The following is a 23,803-nucleotide window of genomic DNA, read 5'->3' as shown; positions in this document are numbered from 1 at the left end:
CAGCAGGAGCTATTCTCAAAATGTGGGATGTCACTAAACCATGTGAACAGCTACTGCAGTCAGGTGCCTAAAATGCTAGTACTCAATCACCATGTGGTTATTACAAACCACATCACAGCAGGTTGTTCCATGCGGCCATGTGGTTATTACAAACCACATCACAGCAGGTTGTTCCACGCGGCTCCACTGACATACCAAGTCAGTGTGGGACAGCAACTCCAGTGGAGTGTATGGGGGTGAGGCAGCTTGGCCTACTGCACAAGTAGCATCTAAACAAAGACAGGAGACCAGCTGCAGTAGAAAAATGCTGGCAAGCCAAGGAATGATCAAAAAACACACAACTAAGGACTGGTAAGAAAAACAGGTGTCAAACTTAATGACATATCAAGCCTCACCTCAAAAGCCTGCCTGCTATTGTGGGAAGGGGAGGCAGGAAACACTACCAACTGACAGCTGGTCATACCCAGACTCTTTCCCTCTCACTGCCTACTTCAGTAAACACGACAGGGAGAAGTATCCACTGGAAGGTGGAGTAAATGTGCAGGAATGAGTTAGGGCAGGATACTACACAGAGAACTGCATCTTGGCAAACAGGCTAATGTCAACCACACAAAGTTGTCAAAAAATTCAAATACCCTATTACACTGGAGTGTCTCACTGACCAGATAAATATGGGGAGAGTGACCATCCCATGACTTACCTTGGATAGCAGCATCAAGATTAATGTAGGCAAATGCTTTTGCATGCAGTACTGGGAGATATCCCTGCAGAAAAGTTGAGAAAAAAAAATATCTTGCATCACTGATGTAAACACAGCCAAATCACATATCTGCAAATGGGAATGTAGATGGTGTTTATGCTTGAATCAAATATAAACTCCCAGCATAAAACCATGTACAAGCCATACTACAGTAAATTAGAAACTAAGTCACAATCATACATCTTTTCAACTTGGTCCTTAACCCCAGTTACAAGTCACACTTCACAGCAACGCGAGACTTCCTGGAACATTCTCTACAGTTTTAACTTAATATGTCTACTAATTTAATCAGAACATACTTTGCTTCTAATTAACCTTCCTGGGAAATCTTAATTGTACAGTAATGGGGTCGCCACTTCTAAAGCATCACATTTCATACTGGCCATGAAACAGTACACACAAGTCTTCACCCTCAAGCTGAATCCTAGAGTTCAGAGTTCACCAGTATAGTTTAGCGTCTATTATCTGAATTGGGACCTAGGATAGTTCAGACAAACATTTAATTGTATAAAAAAACTTATAAAATCATTTTTATATATGCAGGAATACATTAGCCATTCAGTGATTCCAGTGGACAATTAATGTTTTCCACACAAGAGCTGGCTACAAGCACAAAAAGCATGCTCAAGTGAATACATATGTTTACATATTCAAATTTCAGATTTTTCTTACCAGAAATCTTTGGAAGGCTGGTTCGGATAATTAACATTTGAGATAATAGACTCTACTGTACTTGAATTTTAGTACCTGGAGAAGGCACACACCACCACCACAGAATACAATGTTGCCTCCCACAAGATGACTTTGCTCCAGGGTCAGTCCCCACCACACAATACATGGTGCCAGGGTCTATTCCTATACTTGTGGAATCTGTTTTCAGTTCCAAGATGAACATTCAAGGTCGGAAAAGTGACTATATTGCATGCAACTTGTCTAGCCTCCAGTTTGTGGTTTTCACTGAGGTGCAAGTATAGCACAGCTAAAGTGAGAATGCTAAGGTATCAGTCCTCGACCTCAAAACTGATCAATTTACACAGCATAAAGACATTCACTGTACACTGAAGGAGCTGGGATGAGAATCAACATCTCTGAAATCAGATATTACACTTCTCTTCTGGAATACAGCAGACCACACTCTGCAGGTGAGGGGAGCAGCTAACCATAGCTCTCAACTTTCCATCTCTAAAATGAACACTAGCCCTCAATGTGGAACAAATGGGCAAAATGCGGAACACATACTAATGGCTTACTAAACGAAGGTCATAGGATGGTTAAAATATGCTGGTTTTACTTAAAGATATTTTAATGAATTAATATGATTAATTTCCATTTACAATGGATTTCACAAAAAAATTCCAAAACTGAATGTGTGACAGTCTTTCAATGTGGAACATTTAAGGAACTTTGAGAAACATGAACTTTAAGACCCCAAATGAGGTACGTTCCTCATAATGAAGTACACTTGAGAGGTATGGCAGATACCCATCCTTGAGAAGCTGACTTGGGGGTCCTATTTATAAATACAGTTACAGGGAATAGAATACCAACTGGAAAGGCACAGAAGCAATACTGCAGACTTTGTATTAAACTGTAGTGGAGAAGGGAAAGCAGAGTCAAAGGATAAACCTCGCCCATGGTCAATGTTCTAGGCTAACTCAGTATCAAGTCTTTTTGGCAGTGACCAAAAGATGGCAGTGTGGACAAATGACAAATTAAATACCTCTGTAGGGCTGCTGGGCTCATCTTCCATGATAGAAGGTATAGTACCAACTGTGAAGGAACTTGCCCTAACGGATGTTTCAGTAACACTGCCATTGCAGGACTGTGAACTTTTGGGATTTCTCCCCCAGGGGAGCCTGACACTGCTGGCATTCCAGAACATTTTCCCTTCCACCTAGTCAGGAACCCACCCAAATAAATGTCAGCATGCTTGTGGTTTAGAGGAAGTTTAACTCAAGCAATCTTCATTTCTTTCTTGTCCCTTCTCAATAGAGGGACCTGGTCTGAGGCCAATGTAACTGCCCAGGTGGCATATGCCACCAAACATGGTAGCCCAAGCAGATGAACCCACAGTGTCCTCTCCAGACACCAAAACAAAGGATGGGGGTCACCTTGTATGGAAAGGAGAGAAGGTGGCACAATTAAGTGATTATGTTCTAGCCCAGCCCCAAAGAGACTAAACAGGAATATTCACTGTTGCGCTAGCGTTTCCCATGCAACACTTAGTTAAGCAAGTTTCTATACAGCTAAGCTACATTTATCATACTGTTTACTGCCACAACAATGTTAACTGTGGGGATGACTTCTAAAGTTTAAACTCCGAAATTATGCAGCTTGAAAGTACAGCTGTACAAAAACTTACAACAGATGACCTACTGATCACTGCTGCAGTATTCTTATGGGTTTTTGTCCACTACCATCCAGCAAGGGTACCACAAAGCTTTACCCTCCCAAAGGCACACTGACAATACAGGACCTCTGCTAGTCTACACTGTGGTATACAGGTGATGTACACAGTTACCTCGGGACCATCTCCAAGACAGTGTCCTGAAGACCAGAGATAGGAAAAAGATCAGCTAGGAGGATTGCACCTTGAAGAGGTACAAGTAAATTCCCCCGAAAGCAGACCATCAGATGATGGGGGAGAGAAACAGGAGCAGAGAAAAGGGAACTGGGGAGGGGGAGGAATACTGCCAATAGTGATCAGTTGGACATCTACTGTTATGGCAAGTTCTTATAAGACTGTACTATGTCCTGACCAAAATTACTGCTGCAGTATTAAGATACACACAATTCCCAGAGATGGAGACAGATACGCTAAAGGGAGGACGAGATGTCCAGGAGCCCAGACAGGACAGACCTAGCAAAGGCAGCCCTAGAACATGAAGACACTCAATCCTGTAATGCTTGGTGAATGTTTGTGTCTTCCAAGCAGTGGGGGAAGGGCTCCTAGTGCAGAAGCGTGGAAACTGATCTTCTAGAGAAGCAAAGATCTACCTATGGAGTTCCTCACAGATGTCTTAAGTTCTGTAGACTTAATTTGTTCATGGTCCATCCATTACAGACCTACTTAGGAAGTCTGCCAGTACATTTTCTGCTGAGCAAATTTACACAGCTGTCTGAATCGCACCCATTTGTGTAGCAAGATGCCATGCCTCCTGTGCTAGCATGCACAGTGGGTGACATTTTGCACCCCCCTTTTCCAAATACCACATAAATGCCGTGTTGGCATGCACCAGTAGACAGCCCGACTTCCACATATGGCAGAATATCTGCAATGCTTGCAGAAGGGTTTTCTTTCAGGTTGTGTTTTTAGGATACAGGAATATTTCCCCTGTACTCTGTGGGATCCTGTCCAAGCCCCCAATGCTCTATTCAAAGCATCTGTGTGAAAAACTTGACTGTGGGGCTGGGATAAAAAGCAGGCCTGGGCTGAGCATGACCTGTCTCCAGCCAGAGTAGCTCTTTTTGGGCCAATGTAATAGGGGGAGTACCACTTTTTTCCACATATGTAGTCTGACCAGAGGAATCACTAACAGCTGCCTGAAACCCAAGGCCCAGAGTATCTCCCTTGCTGTGCAATGACGCAATGAAGTGGTTTTTGAAAAAGGTGGCAAACTCCAAGGAAAGCAAGCATTCTGCACGTAGCTAGTCTGCAGCTCAGGGAAAAAAGGTCCCAAATGGGTGTGAGATGGGATTTGAAGCAGATTGTAAACACTAGGAAGAAACAGATGCAATGTGAAACTGTCCATGCTCAAGGAGGGAGTCTACAGAGGGAGCTTGAATCAGGTGGTTGCCCTGGTAAGGGAAAATCTGAATTCATTATACGCGACAGAAGGCTACCACTGGTGCTAGGCACTTAGTAAACTCTTATTGGCAGAGACCAAAGGGCAACAGCAGTAAACTGAAAATGTGAGTAGCCAGAGAAAAATCTGAGGAATTTCCCACAAGGTCAAATAGAGATGCAGGCTAATGATGCCAAGAAAGCTTGACGAAGAATGAAATGCAGAAGGGTATATAGAAAATCCATCTTGAAAGTGGGTACCTTTAGAAAGGTGTTTAGAAGAGATCCAGAATAGTCTACTGTTTCCTGGGCACCAAAAAGACTCGGGAATGCAACCCTTTTCCTATGAAGGACAGTGGCACTCTATGGTGCCTTAATCTAGCCAAGTCCTTGACTGACAGGGTCGAGCAAAGAAAGATGGTTTTGCGAAAGAGAATGAAGGCTCTTTAGACAGGAGATGCTTTCCATGACATAGTATAGATTCTTTGGACGACAGTCAGGACCCATTTGTCTGTGGTTACCATTTCCCAGGAAGGGACAGTCTTTTTGAAAGACTGGTGGAGGAACTGAGGAGGGGAGTTGGAAAGGTGGTCACAGGATTTTGCCTCCCACGTGAGGCTTCCCCAAGAGAGAAATTTTCTATATGGTTTGTCAGAGAATCTCTAGGTGTTTTTCTTTGAATGGGTCAATGGTCCCTCAAAGGAATTCGACTTAGCTGGGTCATTCCTGGGGCATGTAGGGACTGCAGGAAGTAAAAGTTGTATGTAGTATTTCATGGTCTTATCCTGCTCTTATAAGGCTTTGAAGAGTTTTGTTGCTTTAGAATTAAACGGATATTAACAGGAAGCTTACGGTATTTTTAGAATTAAAACAGGAGTTTTGTTTAACAGAGAATCTAGGATTAACATACAATGACTACATTTGGCTGCAAACCTGAAGACACACCCACAGCATCATGGCTGCAGCTGGTGCTATGCCTAGCAATTTCAGATGTTTGCAACAGCAAGGTCTGCCAACCTTATTCAGAGCCTGTAGGGTCAGACAAATATTTAGTCATCTGCGTCTAGCAGCAGATAACGCTGAATGCAAGGGTGGCAGAAGTGTATAAATTTTTACCCCACCTATCCATCACCCTGCTATCCTAGTCAGTGGGAAGGGTATTAGTACCAAGGAAAAATTGAGAAGGCTTTGCCAAGGATAGGGGAGAAGCAGCCATGTCACCCACAGGGTTCTTATAGATGTATTTTAGTTCAGACACCTTGTAGAATCTGGACTTTACAGGAGGTTGAGAATCAGGAGTTGAAGATGTAGACAAAGGCATACCGATATGCAACCTAGTATTAGTGGGACTGGAGAGGGTGCAGCTGTGCCCATTTCCAGAAGACTAATCTCTCTTGAACATCTGAGATTTTCTTAAGATTGCCATTTTAAACAGTCTCATCACACTGGATGATTTTCAGAAAGGCCTCAGTAGGGGAGAGTGAGCCCCCTTCTGAAGAAAGCTGCTCAGAGGAAAGCATCTGTGAGGAATAATCCAGGGAGTGATCACAATCCAGATCCTATTCCTCAGAGGAGGAGGATGAATTGGAATCGTAAGTTTGGCTTTGTGGCATGGCCAGTGGCAGCTGTGACGAAAGATGGATGTTTCGGGGCCACGACTGCCTTAACTCATTCACTCCAATGGAGCTCAGTAAGTTTGCACTGTAACTTCCAATGGGAGGAGCCTCAGCCTCTTGACAGAATCAAGTTATGTCAACTTATTTCAAACAAATGTTCATATTTCTGGAACCATAGTGATCAAGTATAAATGGCAAACTTCAGCACAAACTTTTATAGTGGTAGTATCCTTTAGGTTCTAGATCTTAAACCAAACTCAATAGGTACAGTAAACACAGTAACCATTACATTGAAATATTTTGTAAATTTAATATCTCAGCAACCACTCAAGTTACACATACTGTCAGCAGCATTTTATTCATATAGCAGAGCTTTCATATGACACTAGTTCTGTCTATGCTACTTGGTCGTTGATATTTAGGAAAATGAAAATTTCTATATAAATATAATAAAAAACGTTAATATTTACCTGCACTAGACAGAGGTCAAATATTAATGCAGTTGAATTTGCCGTTGTGTAAGCTTTAAAATGATATATTTTAAAACTGTGTACATAGCATATTTTTGGAATTATTGATGGAAATACGAACAGGCAATATCGGACGCCTAGAGGTGTCAGTAGAAGTTAACAGCAGATGCACTTGGAGGCGTGACTTGGATGTAGAGTTAAGCCCTGGGAGAAGTTCATCCATTTTTCTTTTGGAAATTGTGGGGGAGATCACATCTTAGTTTTCTGCTTTTCCTTTCTAGGTGCGATATCCACCTGAACTAGTATCAGAGATTTGGACCCTTGGCACACTGATTAGGATACCAGGAACTTTCTCCCTGACAAGAATTTGAGGCATGTGTAGGCCCTGCGAAATGAGACATGGTTCACCTGAAGTGCCCACTGCCTACAAGGCCTCAGGAGCCATACCAGCCACTGATGGGGTCGCGGTAGCAATGAGTGGATATCTGATGGACCACTGGTTTGGTAACCTCAGCGGGTGCACCTGGTACACAGATACAGGGGCTGCAAGTCATCCCGGGATCATTGGAGTTTCTTTTTAGGTAGAAGGGCAATGAGAGATGTAGGTGATCCAGCCACTTTGGCTTGAGCAAAGCATTTTAGATGCAGAATTTCAAGGAATGTGTTTAGGGAGTAAAGCCTCAACTAAGGGTTTCAGGAACGAAACTGGCAGATGGAGCAGGTTTTGTAATAGTGTTCTAGGCCTAAACAAAACACAGTATGTTTAAGTCCTTCTACAGATCTACCTACTGCACTTGCAAATACATTTCCTAGATAACATCCAATTAAAAAGTTACCTACACAATCAAAATATTTGAAAAACTAAAGTTCCAACGGGGCACTTATTTGAATAAAGCTAAACAATGGTACCAACAACCCAATGAAGATCAGTCCAAAGAATACATGACCTGCGTTTGAGTTGGCTGCAAGATGGTGTGATTTAAAAAGCTTGTTATTGTATACAAAGTACAGTTTTGTACCTACCATAAATGTAGATGTTAGAGTGTTCACCCTGCTGCAGTCATCACACTTGGGTTATCCTGTCGTCAGGCGGTCCCGCAGTCGGCCCGAATTCCAAAGTCTTGGTCCGGCGTCTGATGTTGTCGCTTCTTCCCTGACATCAGTGCGCCAGGGATATACAAGACATCAGACGCCATTTTCTTCAGTTTTTCTTGCCCCAGATGTCAGGTGCCCCCCAATAGGAGGTCACTACATAGTACCAATAATAAAAGGGAAACAAGTAAAACATAACTGCAGCTATAAGCAATACACCACAAAGGCTGTATCAGATTAAAAGGTATAGAAAAGGTCTGTTTGATCAGAGGGGATGGAGGGAGGGTAACCTGGACTGCAGCAGGGTGAACACTCGAACATCTACATTTATGGTAGGTACAAAACTGTACTATGTTCGTGTTACCCTGCTGCAGTCATCACACTTGGGTTGAATCCCAAGTATGGGAGGTGGAATCAAACAGGATTAGTAGAGGCTAGAAGGCCCTGCAACACTGCAGTGGCGAAGCCAGCTCTAGTCTTGAGTAAAGTGGTAAGTGGTAGTGTTTGGTGAAGGTGTGCACTGAACTCCCAAGTTGCAGCTTCCAGAATATCCTTGATTGGCACCCCCCTGAGGAAGGCTGCAGATGTAGCCGTTGTTCTGGTTGAGTGGGGCCTTATGCTAGCAGGAACTGGTTTTCCATGATGAGTGTAGCAAAAACATATGCAATGTCTTATCCATGTTGAAATGGTTTGTTTTGGGATGGCCTTTCCTTGTGATGCTGTAGCATACGATACATATAGCTGGTCAGATTTTCTGAAAGCCTTAGTTTTATCCAAGTAGTAACGTAGTTGCCTGTGAATGTCCAAGGAGTGCAGGACTCTCCTTTATTCTGTGGATTTGGGAAAAAGGTAGGTAAATGGATGGTTTGATTTAGAGCCACACTGGATACCACCTTTGGCATAAAGGAGGGGCTAGTTCGAAGAGAAACTGTCTTGATGAAAAATGAGGAAAGGCTCTACTGCCATTAGTGCCTGTAGCTCTGACACTCTTCTGGCTGAAGTAATTGCTAGCAACAGGGCAGTTTTCCACGATATAAACTTTAAATCTGCTGAGAAGGCTGGCTCAAAAGGTGGTGTAAGTTTTTCCAGAACAAAGTTGAGGTCCCAAGTTGGTGTTCTCCTGGGAGGCCTTATGTTTTTGGCCCCTCTGAGGTACTGCCTTAGAAGTGGATGTGAAAATAAGGGAAGATCCGTGTTGTAATGAGCTGAAATAGCTGAGGCGTGTATTTTAATAGATGAAAAGGAAAGTCCTTTGTGTAACAGCTCAGTTAAATATTGTAGAATCCGAGGTATGTTCGGCTCAAGGGGATTGTGGCCTTTAGCTTGGTTCCAGGCGCAAAATCTCTCATTTGTCTGCGTAAGCTTTCCTGGTGCTGGGCCTCCTGGCCTCCAGAATGGCATCCATAACAGCTCGACAAAGAGGAGCTTGCTTTTTATTTAAGTGATTTGCCATGCAGCCAGATTTAAGGTCTTGAGCTGGCTGTGTAGAATCGGATAGTCTTGCTGCGTGAGCAGAGGAGGAATTTGTGGTAAAATCCATGGTGGACCGTGGGCCATGTTCCTTCGTAGTGGGTACCAGTGCTGGCATGGCCAGTCTGGGGCAATGAGCATCATCCGTGGTCTCTCCATTCTACAATACAGTCATCATTTTCCAATTGAATGAGAGTGCGTCCACTTTCCAAGCTTGATGGTGGAATGCCCTTGTGCAAAATTGATAGCTGATAGTTTTTGGGGGCTGGCAAACGGGTCTATGTCTGGGAGCCCCCATTTTTGAGTTATCATTGCAAATACCTGTGGATCCAGTTTCCACTCGTGGGGATCCATGATGTTCCTGCTTAGGTAGTCTGCCAATGTGTTCTTTTTTCCTGGCAGGAATTGAGCTTGTAATTGAACTTGGTAAATCAGTGCTGTGTTCCACAAGGTCATTGCTTCCCTGCATAGAGGGTAGGAGTGTGTGCACCCTTGCTTGTTTATGTACCACATTACTGTGGTATTGTCTGTCATTATGAGTTGTCCTGGATGTAAGAAGTCCTTGAAGGCTGTCAGAGCATTCTGTACAGCTAGCATTTCTTTTTGATTGATGTGCAGATTTCTTTGATCTGTAGTCCATTTACCTTTAACGCACTGTCCTGCCTTGTGAGCCCCCCAGGCATAGTCCGATGCATCTGTTGTCATAATCTGCCTGGCTGGGGGTAAGGTGAAAGGCTGACCCTTGTTGAGGTGACATGCCTGTGTCCACCATAAAACTCCTGTTGAAGGCAGGGAATGAGATGTATCATCGTTTCCAAGCTGTGGCTGTGTTGAGTCCATACGCTTTTCAGGTACCATTGTAATTTCCTCATGCAGTTTTGCAAATGGTAGTAGAATGCAAGATGCCATGAATCCCAAGGCCTGCAGAATTCTTCTTGCAGGGAGTTGGGTCTTTGTTGCCATTATTTTGAAGTATTGAGTTAGTTGTAGTTGCTTTTCTGGCGTGAGATAAGCCATCTGGGCAGTTTTATTCAAGCTGGCACCCAGGAATGTCATATTCTGTGAGGGCACTAGTTTTGTTTTAGTTTACTGTGTACCCTGGGCAACTTAGGTGTTTGACGAACGCCAGATGTTTGAGAGATGTTTAAGAGAATGTCCTTGCTTTCTGCTTGGATGAGGCAGTCGTCCAGGTATGGGTATATTTGAATTCCTCTGTCTGCAGTATGCAATTACTGGTGCCAGGCATTTTGTGAAGACCCTCGGAGCAGTAGATAAGCCAAAGGGCAGTGCAGAGAATTGGTAATGGTTGAACCTGCAATGAAATGGAGGTATCTTCTGCAATTTTGTCTGCTAGGGACATGCAGGTATGCCTCCTTGAGGTCCAATGTCACTAGCCAAGCTTTCTTGCCCAACATGGGAAGAAGCTGCTGTAGTGTAAGCATCTTGAATTTGGGAACTTGCAAGTAGGTATTTAGAATTGAAAGGTCCAGAATGGGTCTCCATGCATTGTCCTTTCTGGGGACTAGAAAGAGCCTTGAGTAAAATCCTTGGCCTTGTTCCTGTGTAGGTTCCAGTTGAATGGCTCTCATGTCCATGAGAGCTACAATTTGTTTTTGTGCCTCTGCCCACTGATTTGGTGGCAGGTTTGGCATTCCTTTTCTCCTTGGCAAAGTGTGGAAATGGAATCTGTATCCTTGTGAGATATCCAGGACCCATTTGTCCTTTGTGATTATGCGCCAGTTGTCTGCAAAATGTGCAAATTTTCCTCCTAAGGGAGCTGCCAAGAGAGCTTTTCTTGGCAGCTTGAGGGTTAAGTCATTGTGTTTGTCTAGCAGTTTGTGGCCTGTCTTCTCCCCTTTGTGTTGCAGTGCCCCATTGACAAGGGATTTGTGCTCGACCTCTGCCCCTTGGGCGTCTGTAGTATTTACCCCTCTGTGTCTGTAGTATTTACCCCTCTGTGTCTGTAGTATTTACCCCTCTGTGTCTGTAGTATTTACCCCTCTGTGTCTGTAGTATTTACCCCTCTGTGTCTGTAGTATTTACCCCTCTGTGTCTGTAGTATTTACCCCTCTGTGTCTGTAGTATTTACCCCTCTGTGTCTGTAGTATTTACCCCTCTGTGTCTGTAGTATTTACCCCTCTGTGTCTGTAGTATTTACCCCTCTGTGTCTGTAGTATTTACCCCTCTGTGTCTGTAGTATTTACCCTCTGTGTCTGTAGTATTTACCCTCTGTGTCTGTAGTATTTACCCCTCTGTGTCTGTAGTATTTACCCTCTGTGTCTGTAGTATTTACCCCTCTGTGTCTGTAGTATTTACCCCTCTGTGTCTGTAGTATTTACCCCTCTGTGTCTGTAGTATTTACCCCTCTGTGTCTGTAGTATTTACCCCTCTGTGTCTGTAGTATTTACCCCTCTGTGGTCTGTCAGAAGCTGGAAAGGACCAATTTTTTGTTGGCCAAATTCTGCTGAAGCGAGGGGGTTGTACCTGTAAGAAATCTTTGACCATCTGCATAGACAGTGCCTTATCCTCCATTTTCTTTAAAACCTCTTCTGCCTTAACCCCAAATAAGACATCCTGCTGTAAAGGTGCATCTAGTAACTTTGCTTTAACATGATCAGGCAGGGTTTGTTCCTTTAACCAAGCATGCCTACGTATGACAGACCCAGTAACAGCTGCTCTACAGGAAGCGTTCAAAGAATCAAATCCACATTATAAAGTGTGTTTGCCCACCTGTTCAGCTGCGTGCAGCAGATCCTGCATTTCCTTGAATTCAGACTGTTGAGTGTGCTCATCTTTTGCTTTGAGACATTAGGAATTGCCGATATTTCAGCATGTGAAATTGACAATTTAGTGCTCTCATAACAAGAGTAGCTGAGGTATAAACCTTCTTCCCCCACCTATCTAGCGCTCGAGTCCCTTTCAGAGGGCACAGGATTTTTAGCCTTAGAAGCCTTAGCCCCTTTGGGACCCTAGGAGATTGTCTCTGGATCAGCAACAGGACTTTTATAAACCAATTTGTGAGAGTCAGATACTCTAATATCTGTCTGGTTTGGCTGGAGCAGGAGGCAGAGAATCTGGATTTAGACTAGATTCCAAGTAGACATCATCCACAATGTCTAAAACTGGAGGGATAGCAAGTGGTCTGTGCTGGAAAAGTAAAGGAAAAGTACAGTTTTGTACCTACCATAAATGTAGATGTTCGAAGATCCACATTGCTGCAGTCCTTACACTTGGGTAGTCCGCTGTCCTCGGTCGGCCCGAATATCAAAGTATAAGGCTGACGTCGGTCAAGGCGCATTAGACTGACATCAGGACGTCGGGGTACAAATGCACATGACCGACGTCATATCCTCAGTCTTTTCTTGCCCCAGATGTCAGAAGACTAAAAAGAAAGGTCAAAACCAAAAGACAGCAACCAACCAACCAACCACCCTTGCACTACTAATATGTACAATATATACAATATACACAATATTTACAACACAACCCACACAACCGCCTCTAACTACAGAGGGGAAGGAGGGAGGGTAAATTGGACTGCAGCAATGTGGATCTTCGAACATCTACATTTATGGTAGGTACAAAACTGTACTATGTTCTTCATCTCACATTGCTGCAGTCCTTACACTTGGGTAGAATCCCAAAGCAGAGGTAAGGGAGGATGGCAGAACTATAAAGAAGCAGGAGCTGCCAAAATGCCCTGTAAAATAGCAGTGGCAAAACCAGCCCTAGATTTACAGTAAAGTGGAAGGTGATAATGCTTAGAGAAAGTATGCACTGAACTCCAAGTAGCTGCCTCCAAAATATCTTTAGTTGCCACCCCCCTTAAAAAAGCTGTCGAAGTGGCAGTAGCCCTAGTGGAATGAGGCCTAATCCCAGCTGGAATCTCCTTGCCATGATGGGAACAGAAAGCAATGCAAAACCCAATCCACTTAGAAATAGTTTGTTTTGACACAGGCTTGCCCCGAGAAGTCAAAGCAAAAGAAACAAATAACTGCTGAGACTGCCTGAACCCTTTAGTTCTGCTCAAATATCGCAACTGCCTGTGTACATCTAAAGTGTGCAAAATCTTTTCCCCTTTATTTTGGGGATTTGCATAAAAGTAGGCAAATGAATAGTTTGGTTTAAAGCCACACTAGAAACCACTTTAGGCATAAAGGAAGGATTAGTACGCAAAGATACCCTATCCTTATGGAAAATTAAGAAAGGTCAACCGCCATAAGGGCCTGCAATTCAGAAACCCTTCTTGCAGAGGTAATGGCAAACAAAAAAGCAGTCTTCCATGATAAATATTTCAACTCTGTAGTAGCTGCAGGCTCAAAAGGTTGTAGAGTGAGTTTCTCCAACACAAAATTGAGATCCCAAGCAGGAGTAGGAGCTCTACGTGGGGGTCTTATATTCTTTGCCCCTCTAAGAAATTGCTTGAACAAAGGATGAGAAAACAATGGTGGGTCACAGACATAGTGAGCCGAAATTGCTGCAGCATGAACCTTAATAGAAAAGGACAAACCTTTGTCCAGTAACTCAGTAAGATATTGAAGAGCCACACTTAAATTAGGCTCAGAAACATCAAAATCCTTTGCTGCACTCCAAAATAAAAATCTCTTCCATTTATCTGCGTACACTTTCCTTGTACTAGGCCTTCTAGCTTCCAAAATAACATTCAAAACTTGCTGTGGAAGTTGAGACCCTCTATGGTTCAAAACAGGATATGCCAGGCTGTTAAGTGAAGAGAGTGAAGCTTGACATTGAGTAAATGACTGTCCTCCTGAGACAACAGGTGTGGAATCGAAGGCAAAGGCCATGGAGGCTCCCATACCAGACTTCTCAGTAATGGGTACCAGTGCTGTCGAGGCCAATCTGGAGCTATTAAAATCATCTTTGGCTTGTCCTGTCTGACCTTTAGAAGTACCTTTGGGAGGAGAGGCAGAGGTGGAAAGGCATACACATGAAGATTGCTCCAATTGAAAGAGAGCATCCACTTTCCAAGCTGTGGGATGAAACCTTTTCGTGCAAAACTTTGGCAGCTGGTGGTTTAGTGGAGAAGCGAACAGATCTATGTCTGGAGTTCCCCATGACACTGTCAATTTCTGAAATACATGAGGATCCAATTTCCACTCGTGGGGATCCATAATTCGTCTGCTCAACACATCTGCTAAGGAGTTCTGTGCTCCAGGCAGAAACCTTGCCTGAAGATTGAGCTGTAAACAGAGCAGTCTCCCACAAAATCATTGCTTGCCTGCATAGAGGATAAGAATGTGTTCCCCCTTGCTTGTTGATGTACCACATGACAGTTGTGTTGTCTGTTAGAATCAACACCTGCCCTGGAAGAAGTAAATCCTTGAAAGCTATTAATGCAAACTGGACTGCTAACATCTCCTTCAAGTTGATATGTAGATGTTGTAGTCTGGCAGGCCACTTGTCTTGTATCCACTTTCCATTTAGATGAGCTCCCCAAGCTTTGTCTGAGGCATCTGTCGTTAGAATCTGACTCGCCTCTGGCCGGGTCACAGAGAGTCCCTTGTTTAGGTGACATCCCTGAGCCCACCACAAAAATTCCTTTTGAATGCAAGGTATTATCTGAATGACAGTGTCCAGATCCTGGCAGTGCTGTGTCCATACATTTTTGAGATACCACTGTAACTTCCACATATGCAGTTTGGCATTGGGAAGTACCAGAATACAAGATGCCATGAACCCCAAGGCTTGAAGGACTGTCCTTGCAGTCAGCCTGGACTGATGGGACAATTGATGAAAGTAAAGGGAAAGATTCTTTTGTTTGTCCGGGGTCAAAAAGGCCATCTGGGATGCTGTATTCAGTCTTACACCCAGAAAGCACATGTCCTGAGAGGGTACTAGACTGGACTTTATTTCGTTCACAGAATACCCCAGGCATCTTAGCACTGCTATCACATATTCCAAATGATGAAGAAGCTCGTCCCTTCCTTGAGCCAGAATCAGGCAATCGTCCAAATAAGGATAGATCTGTATTCCTTTTAGCCTGAAGAAAGCTATCACTGGAGCCAGAACTTTCGTGAACACTCTGGGCAGTAGATAAGCCAAAGGGCAATGCAGAGAACTGATAATGAGAAGTCCCAGCCCGGAAACGCAGATACTTCCTGCAACTCAGTCTGATAGGAACATGAAGGTAAGCCTCCTTGAGATCCAAAGTTACCATCCAATGATCTTTGCCCAGCAGAGGTAAAAGCTGTTGTAACGTCAACATTTTGAACTTGGGAATGTCCAGATAAGTGTTGAGGATAGATAAATCCAAAATTGGTCTCCACGTGTTCCCCTTCTTTGGTACTAGGAACAGGAGAGAATAAAATCCTAGGCCCACTTCTGGCATAGGGACCGGCTGTATGGCCCCTATTTGAAGTAACAGAGAAATTTGTTTGTGAGCCTCTATTCTTTGCTGAGGAGGAACGCCTGGCATGCCTTTGAAAGGAGGCAAGGTATGGAAATAAAACCTGTAACCTTGGTGTATGATATCCAATAGCCATCTGTCTTGGGTAATTAAACTCCAATTTTCCTTGAAAAGTGCCAACCTTCCTCCCAAAGGTGCTGCCAGACGAGAAGGCTCTGGCAGCTGAAAAGGTAGGTCATTGGGTCTGTTTACGAAAGGACTGACCCCTGCCCTCACCCGAAGACTGTGCAGGTGAACTCCCTGTTCTAGGCCTGAAAGAGCCCTGAGCTCTGCCCCTACCACGTCTAGATCTACCCCTAGACTGGGAATCATAAGAAGGATACGTCCACCCTTTGGTAGGCCAATTTCTACTAAACTTCGGAGGCTGAACCTGCAAAAAATCTTTAACAGTCTGCATAGACTTAGCCTTGTCTTCCATTTTCTTTAAGACTGCCTCAACAGGTGAACCAAACACATCAGATTGTAAAAGGAGCATCTAAAATCCTTGTTTTAACATGGTCAGATAAATTCTGATCCCTCAGCCAGGCGTGCCTGCGAAGAACTGACCCAGTGGCAGCCACCCTAGACTAGGCCTGTACAGCATCAAAACCACATTGCAAAGAATGCTTACCCACCTGTTCAGAAACATGTACTAAATCTTGTAACTCTTTACACTCAATACCTTCCGCCAGAGCATCTACCTTAGACTTCAATTGAGAAAGTAGATAGTTTTGGTATTTCAACATGTGAAACTGGCAATTCAAAGCCCTCATAGCTAGGGTGGAAGTATAGACTTTCTTTCCCCATCTATCCAAAGCCCTGGCCTCTTTATCTGGAGGAACCGGATTTTTAACAACAGAAGCCTTAACACCCTTAGGCCCCTGACTAACAGTTTCTGGGTCCGCCCTAGGACTCTTAAAAAGATACTTATGAGCTTCAGGCACCCTGTAATACCTATCCGGTTTAACAGGAGCAGGAGGCAAAGAATCAGGATTAAGAGAAGCCTCTGCAAACACATCTTCCACAACATCCAGAACAGGAGGTATAGCCAAAGGCCTATGCTGGGGTAAAAACAAAAATTCCCTAAGCCTTTTCCTGGAATCAGAGAAGTCCTGACCTTCCCACTTAAAATGCTCCCTCATGGAATGAAGAGTCAAGAAAAATCCTCAGGAGGAGAAGCAGAAGGAGTAGAATCATCCACATCAGAATCAGAATAAGGAGAATACTCCTGCAAGTCTTCAGCCGAAGACTCTGAAACATCCGAAGCCTGCTCAAAACTCCCCAACTCAGGTCCCACCCTAGGTCTCTTATCAGGAGGGGGCAAAGAACCTCTAATCAAAGTAATCAAATCTTCTGCCATTTTAAGCATATGCTTCTTGGGCACAGATCCTGAAGAACTAGGAGTGACATCAACTGAAGCTAAACCTGGCCTGCCTCTGGGAGAAGCCTTGGAAACAGAAGGAGAGGGCCTAACCACCTTAGGAAGGGAGGGGAGTACAGTAACCTGAGAAGCCCCTTCAGCCTGACCTGCCTCCTGAGAGGCCACATCCTGCAATAACAAAGTCTCCCCCTGGGACTCCAGAGAAACCTCCGGCGGAACCCCCGGCTCCACCGACACCTCTAAAGAACCGGCGTCCGGTACGGACGGCTCTTCTTGCCTGGGCTTAGCTGCTTTGTCCTTGCGCTTCTTCGAAGAAGCGGACGTCTGAGCATCCGACGGCATATTATAATTGCACCGCTTCCCGAAGACTAACCTGGCACAATCTAACCTTCTCTTAATAGTGCGCTTATTGAATCTAGCACAAAAGCGACACCCAACAACGTCGTGCTCAGGCCCTAAACAAGGAATACACAAAGGAATACACAAAGTATGATAATCTCTATGCGGTATCTATTTCCCACAAGAAATACAGTTATTCACTTTCTGACATCCGGTAAACCACTGAGGCAAGAAAAAACTAAAATATTCCCCAACGGGGTACTTAGCCAACTTTGACTCTGTCTGAAACTCCGAATTCGAAAAATTTCAGAACGCCGAACGGCACTTGCAACGCTGCTTCTGCATCGGACCATGCGGCAAAAAAGACTGAGGATATGACGTCGGTCATGCGCATTTGTACCCTGACGTCCTGATGTCAGTCTAATGCGCCTTGACCGACGTCAGCCTTATACTTGGATATTCGGGCCGACAGAGGACAGCGGACTACCCAAGTGTAAGGACTGCAGCAATGTGAGATGAAGAACATCTGAGCCTTTTCTTTGAGTCGTAGTCCTGACCTTCCCAGTGGAAGTGTTCCCTCATGGTATGAAGGGTTTCCCCAAAGGAAGTCTTCAGGGGGAGATGCTGAGGGAATGGAATCTTCAGCATCAGAATCTTCATGGGGAAGAGTAATCCTGTTCCTCAGAGGAGTCTGAGGAAATAGAAACTTGATCAGTAGAGGCATAATCCTCCTCTTGTCTTGGCCTTTTGTCTTGGGGTTGGGAACCCCTGATCAGAGTAATCAAATCTTCAGCCATCTTGCATCTGTTTTAGGCATGGGGCCTTGAACTGGAGACTGATGTACAATCTTTAGGCTTTAAAGGAGTCTTTAGCTTAGCATAAGATTTTATGGTGAGTGTCTGTCTGAACACACCTTCTGTAGCCGAAGGCATTTCCACAGCACCAGCTTCTCCTTCTGCAATGTTGTCTGTAGGACCTAAAGGAAATGGCTGCGTTGGCCTAGTACTCTCTACTTGAGTCTCCAAAGCGGTCTGGGGTTCCAATTCTGCAGTAGTCAGGGGCTGCGTAGGCACCACGCTGTAAACTGGAGAACCGGCGACCGGCCCAGCCGAGGCCTCGAAGTCTAGCTTGGATCTAGGCTGCCTGTCTATCTTTGCATTTTTTATGCACGCCGGTAGTCTGTTGTTCCGACGGCATAGTATAATTACATTTCCTACGAAAGTAGTGTCGAGCGAAATCAAAACGTCACTTTATAGTTCGCTTATTGAACCTAGCACAAAACAGACAACCAGTGACGTCGTGGTCTGGGCTTAGGCAAGGTATACAGTAAGAATGAAAGTCCTTGAGGCATTTGCTTCCTACAAGAAATACAATTGTTAACTTTGACATCGGACTGAGGCAAGAAAAGGTTCCCCAACTGGGTACTTAGCTTTGAAGACTTCAGACTGAAATTTGCTTCGAAAATCTCAGGTGTCAGCCGACCAGCACTTGCTATCTGCTTCGGGCACCGCACGGCAAGAAAGACTAAAGAAAATGGCGTTGGATGCCTCTTGTATACCCCTGGTGCACTGACGTCAGGGAAGAAGCATCAGACGCCAGACCAAGACTTTGGAATTCGGGCCGACTGCAGGACCACCTGACAGGATAACCCAAGTGTGATGATTGCAGCAGGGTAACACGATGAACATCTCCGCACAGCTCCTCGTGGTGTCCTGCAGAGTGATGCAGGCAACAGAGACCCAAGAGAGACTTTTCCAGATTTATTTTTCTCTTTTGCTCAGACTGCCTTTTCCCGCCTAAAGTGAATTTCTAACTGGTGTGCTTTAAAAAGTTTAAATTGCATTGGCCTTCTGCTTTTTACAGTTTTTGCACTTGTTTTATCCATTTAAGTAGTTTTTGTATTCTATAACTGTTATAGGCTATACACTAAAGTGCGCTAGCCTGTTTATAGCATTTCGTGTTCTGTGCGTTTTTCTGCAGTTTCCTAAAAAAAAAAAAAAAAAAAAAACTCTTTTCCCGCCTTTGCTGAACTAGATTAGTCCAGATTTCAGGTTTTGCTGAATTCCGGACTGTGGTATAGTTTCCTGTGTTGCCCATATCCTTACTTGGATAGGAGGAAGCTTCTTTTCACCAGTGAGAGTGGGGAGCTTTGAGCAGCCTGTCCCTGGAGGAGTGGTCTCAGCCCTGAAACTAGTAGCTTATTGGCCACTCTGGGTCAATTCCCATCTCTCAGTTTTCCTGCTTTAGAACCTGCATTTATGCGGTTTTGCACGATGTTGCACGCAGCATCGGGCAGCGCCGCTTAAACTGATTTAAACTATTCCTGGCTCCACAAAGTCTGCTCTTCACTTTTTCCCTTAGAACTGTTCTAAATCTCAAAGTAAGCACCATTTCTAAAGCCCTGCAGTGGCTCGTACAAGTAATCTTATAAGTAAGCACTAAAACTAAAGCACTACACCCTCTTACTCCCTTTAAGTATTTGGCTCCCTATTGGTCCTTTTTGATCAGTGAAAAAGTAGTTCCTTATACTATTCTGGCATGTCCAAAAGTCAGTTTCGGGTTTAGTCTAGTCCAGCTGGTGAATCTGGGAATCTTGAGGCAATGTTACAACTGCCTTATGTACACAGACCACCCTCTCCTCCTCCCAACAAGCTCAAATATGTGAGAGATGCAACTATATAGCCAAACTGGAGGCTGAGCTCTCTCAACCCAATACTAGCGCAGTAAGGAGAAGGTAACCACACACACCACAAATCAACTCACATAGACCTATCGCAACAGAAAACCAAACACAAACATACTTGGAATCTCTAAATAAAAATCTGCCCAAGCAGCAGAGATCCCCAAAGCAGACATCCAAGCAACCGCTACCCCACAACAATACCCATGTATCACATAGTTCACAAAGTCAGTGTGCCACACGTCACAGCCCTTAAGGCTAAACACACCTAATACACTTGTAATAGGTGACCATTGTCTCACTGACATCCCACTCACCAGGCTGAAGGTCACTGTAAGCTGCCTGTCAGGTGCCAGGATCCGCCACAAGCACTCAGGTCACTCCATAGCAAGTACAAATACGACTCCTTGTCCATGCTGGTGTGAATGACCTGATCATATAGCCCAGGCTGGCATGACCCTGACCTTGAGTAGCATCTTACCCTCACCAAGAATGATGCCACAGTATATAAACACAAAATGATCAATTTTAACAATTGGCTAAAGTATTGGTGTCATTCAAAGGGGATCCAGTGTCTGTCAGCCTGGAATGACATGCTCGACAAGCCACGTTGCTTCGCTAGGGACGGCTTGCACCTGTCACCCCTGGGCTTTCGAAAACTGGCTAAGGCTCTTGCCACCCCCATAGTGCCTTTTTTAGGCAAGTCTCAAAAGACAAACCCACTTCCATAGACAACACAAAGAAAAAGAAACTAAGGGTAATGCTGCTCAACGCCAGAAGTCTAAACCTCAAGATGCACACACTCGAGGCTCTCCTCAGTATGGAGAATATCTATATCTGCGCAGTAACAGAAAAGTACAGTTTTGTACCTACCATAAATGTAGATGTTCGAAGATCCACATTGCTGCAGTCCGCTGTCCTCGGTCGGCCCGAATACCAAAGTATTAGGCTGACGTCTGTCATGGGCGCCTAGATCTGACAGAGCGTCAGGGTATAAAGGCGCATGACCGACGTCATATCCTCAGTCTTTTCTTGCCCCAGATGTCAGAAGGCCAAACCAGAAAGGCCACAGCCAAAAACAGAATACCTCCCAAAAACATGCCCAACAACAACCATCACCTAAAGCATAGCACCAAGTCAAACTACAGAGGGGAAGGAGGGAGGGTAAATTGGACTGCAGCAATGTGGATCTTCGAACATCTACATTTATGTTAGAACTATGTTCTTCATCTCACATTGCTGCAGTCCTTACTTATGGGTAGAATCCCAAAGCAACGGGAAAGGGAGGATGGTAAAAATTATAAAGCATTAGGGGCCGCTAGAATGCCCTGTAAAATTGCAGTGGCAAATCCAGCCCTAGACTTAGAATAAAGAGGAAGGTGGTAATGTTTAGAAAAGGTATGCACTGAACTCCAAGTAGCTGCCTCCAAAATGTCTTTTGTAGCTACCCCCCTTATAAAGGCCGTAGAAGTAGCAGTAGCCCTAGTGGAATGAGGCCTGATTCCAGCAGGAATCTCCTTACCATGATGGGAATAACCGAAAGAAATACAAAACCCAATCCATTTAGAAATAGTTTGTTTTGAAACAGGTTTACCCTGTGAACCCAAAGCAAAAGAAACAAACAATTGCTGAGACTGTCTGAACTCCTTGGTTCTGCTCAAATAACGCAACTGCCTGTGAATATCCAAAGTATGCAAAATGTTCTCCCCTTTATTTTGGGGGTTTGCATAAAAAGTAGGCAAATGAATAGTTTGATTTAAGGCCACACTAGAAACCACTTTAGGCATAAAGGAAGGATTAGTACGCAAAGATACCCTATCCTTATGAAAAATCAGGAAAGGCTCCACTGCCATGAGGGCCTGTAATTCAGAAACCCTTCTTGCAGAGGTAATGGCCAACAAAAAAGCAGTTTTCCATGATAAATACTTTAACTCGGCAGTAGCTGCAGGCTCAAAAGGTTGTAGAGTAAGTTTTTCCAACAAAATTGAGATCCCAAGCAGGAGTAGGAGCTCTACGTGGGGGTCTTATATTCTTTGCCCCTCTAAGAAATTGCTTAAACCAAGGATGAGAGAATAAAGGAGGGTCACAATCATAGTGAGCAGAAATGGCTGCAGCATGGACCTTTATTGAGGAGAAAGACAAACCCTTGTCCAATAATTCAGTAAGATATTGAAGAACACTTAAATCAGGTTTGGAGACATCAAAGTCCTTTCCTTTGCTCCAAATAAAAAGTCTCCTCCATTTATCAGCGTAAACTTTCCTGGTACTAGGCCTCCTGGCCTCCAAAATAACATTCAAAACTTGTTGTGGAAGCTGAGACCCTCCAGAGTCTAAAACAGAATATGCCAGGCTGTTAGATGCAGAGACTGAATCTTGACATTGAGGAAGTGACTGTCCTCTTGTGACAAAAGGTGCGGAATCAAAGGCAGAGGCCACGGAGGTTCTCATACTAAACTCCTCAGTAGTGGGTACCAGTGTTGTCGAGGCCAATCCGGTGCTATCAAAATCATGGTTGGCTTGTCTTGTCTGGCCTTCAAAAGTACCTTGGGAAGAAGAGGCAGAGGTGGAAAGGCATATACATGCAGATTGTTCCAACTGAAAGATAGAGCGTCCACCTTCCAAGCTGTGTGATGAAACATTTTTGTGCAAAACTTTGGCAACTGGTAATTTAGTGGAGAAGCGAACAGATCTATGTCTGGAGTTCCCCATAACACTGTCAACTGTTGAAATACATTAGGATCCAGTTTCCACTCGTGAGGATCCACTATTTGTCTGCTCAATACATCTGCTAAGGAGTTCTGTGCTCCTGGCAGAAACCTTGCCTGAAGATTGAGGTGTAGATTGAGAGCAGTTTCCCACAGAATCATCGCTTGCCTGCAAAGAGGGTAAGAATGGGTTCCCCCCTGCTTGTTGATGTACCACATGACAGTAGTGTTGTCTGTTTGAATCAACACCTGCCCTGGACGAAGTAAATCTTTGAAAGCCATCAATGCAAACTGGACTGCTAACATTTCCTTCAAGTTGATATGCAAGTGTTGGAGTTTGACAGGCCATGTGTTTTGCACCCATTTTCCATTGAGGTGTGCTCCCCAAGCCTTGTCCGAGGCATCTGTCGTTAGAATCTGACTCGCCTCTGGCCGGGTCACAGAGAGTCCCTTGTTTAGGTGACATTCCTGAGCCCACCACAAAAACTCCTTCTGAATGCAAGGTATTATCTGAATGACAGTGTCTAGATCTTGGCAGTGCTGTGTCCACACATTTTTGAGATACCATTGAAGCTTCCTCATATGCAATTTGGCATTGGGAAGCACCCGAATACAAGATGCCATGAACCCCAAGGCTTGAAGGACTGTCCTTGCAGTCAGCCTGGACCGTAGAGATATTTGCTGGAAATAAAGATAAAGGCTTCTTTGTTTGTCCGGGGTCAAAAAAGCCATCTGGGAAGCTGTATTCAGTCTCACACCCAGAAAGCACATGTCCTGAGAGGGTACTAGACTGGACTTTGTTTCGTTCACAGAATACCCTAGGCATCTTAACACTGCCATCACATACTGTAGATGATGAAGAAGTTCGTCCTTTTCTTGTGCAATAATCAGTCATCCAAATAAGGATAAATTTGTATTCCTCTCAGTCTGAAAAATGCTATCACTGGAGCCAGAACCTTTGTGAACACTCTGGGCGCAGTAGATAAGCCAAAGGGCAATGCAGAGAACTGATGATGTAAATTTCCAGCCGGAAAATGCAGGTACCTCCTGCAACTGGGCCTGATAGGAACATGAAGGTAAGCCTCTGAGATCCAGAGTAA

General features: G+C 44.3%; 1 protein-coding gene across 1 annotated transcript in view; it reads right to left on the bottom strand.

The window, feature by feature from the left end:
* Window positions 1-23,803, bottom strand: part of TFRC (transferrin receptor) — a 661,121-nt gene that overhangs the window by 326,706 nt on the left and 310,612 nt on the right. Inside the window, exon 13 of the mRNA XM_044070291.1 lies at window positions 701-764. Within this exon, the coding sequence (XP_043926226.1) occupies window positions 701-764 (64 nt within the window). The remainder of the gene's footprint in view (window positions 1-700; window positions 765-23,803) is intronic.

This window comes from Protopterus annectens, chromosome 4.part1, assembly GCF_019279795.1.
Source record: "Protopterus annectens isolate FY-2018-M chromosome 4.part1, PAN1.0, whole genome shotgun sequence".
NCBI lineage: Eukaryota > Metazoa > Chordata > Ceratodontiformes > Protopteridae > Protopterus > Protopterus annectens.
Note: the sequence above shows the minus strand (reverse complement) of the source record. Positions and strands in the feature narration are given on the sequence as shown.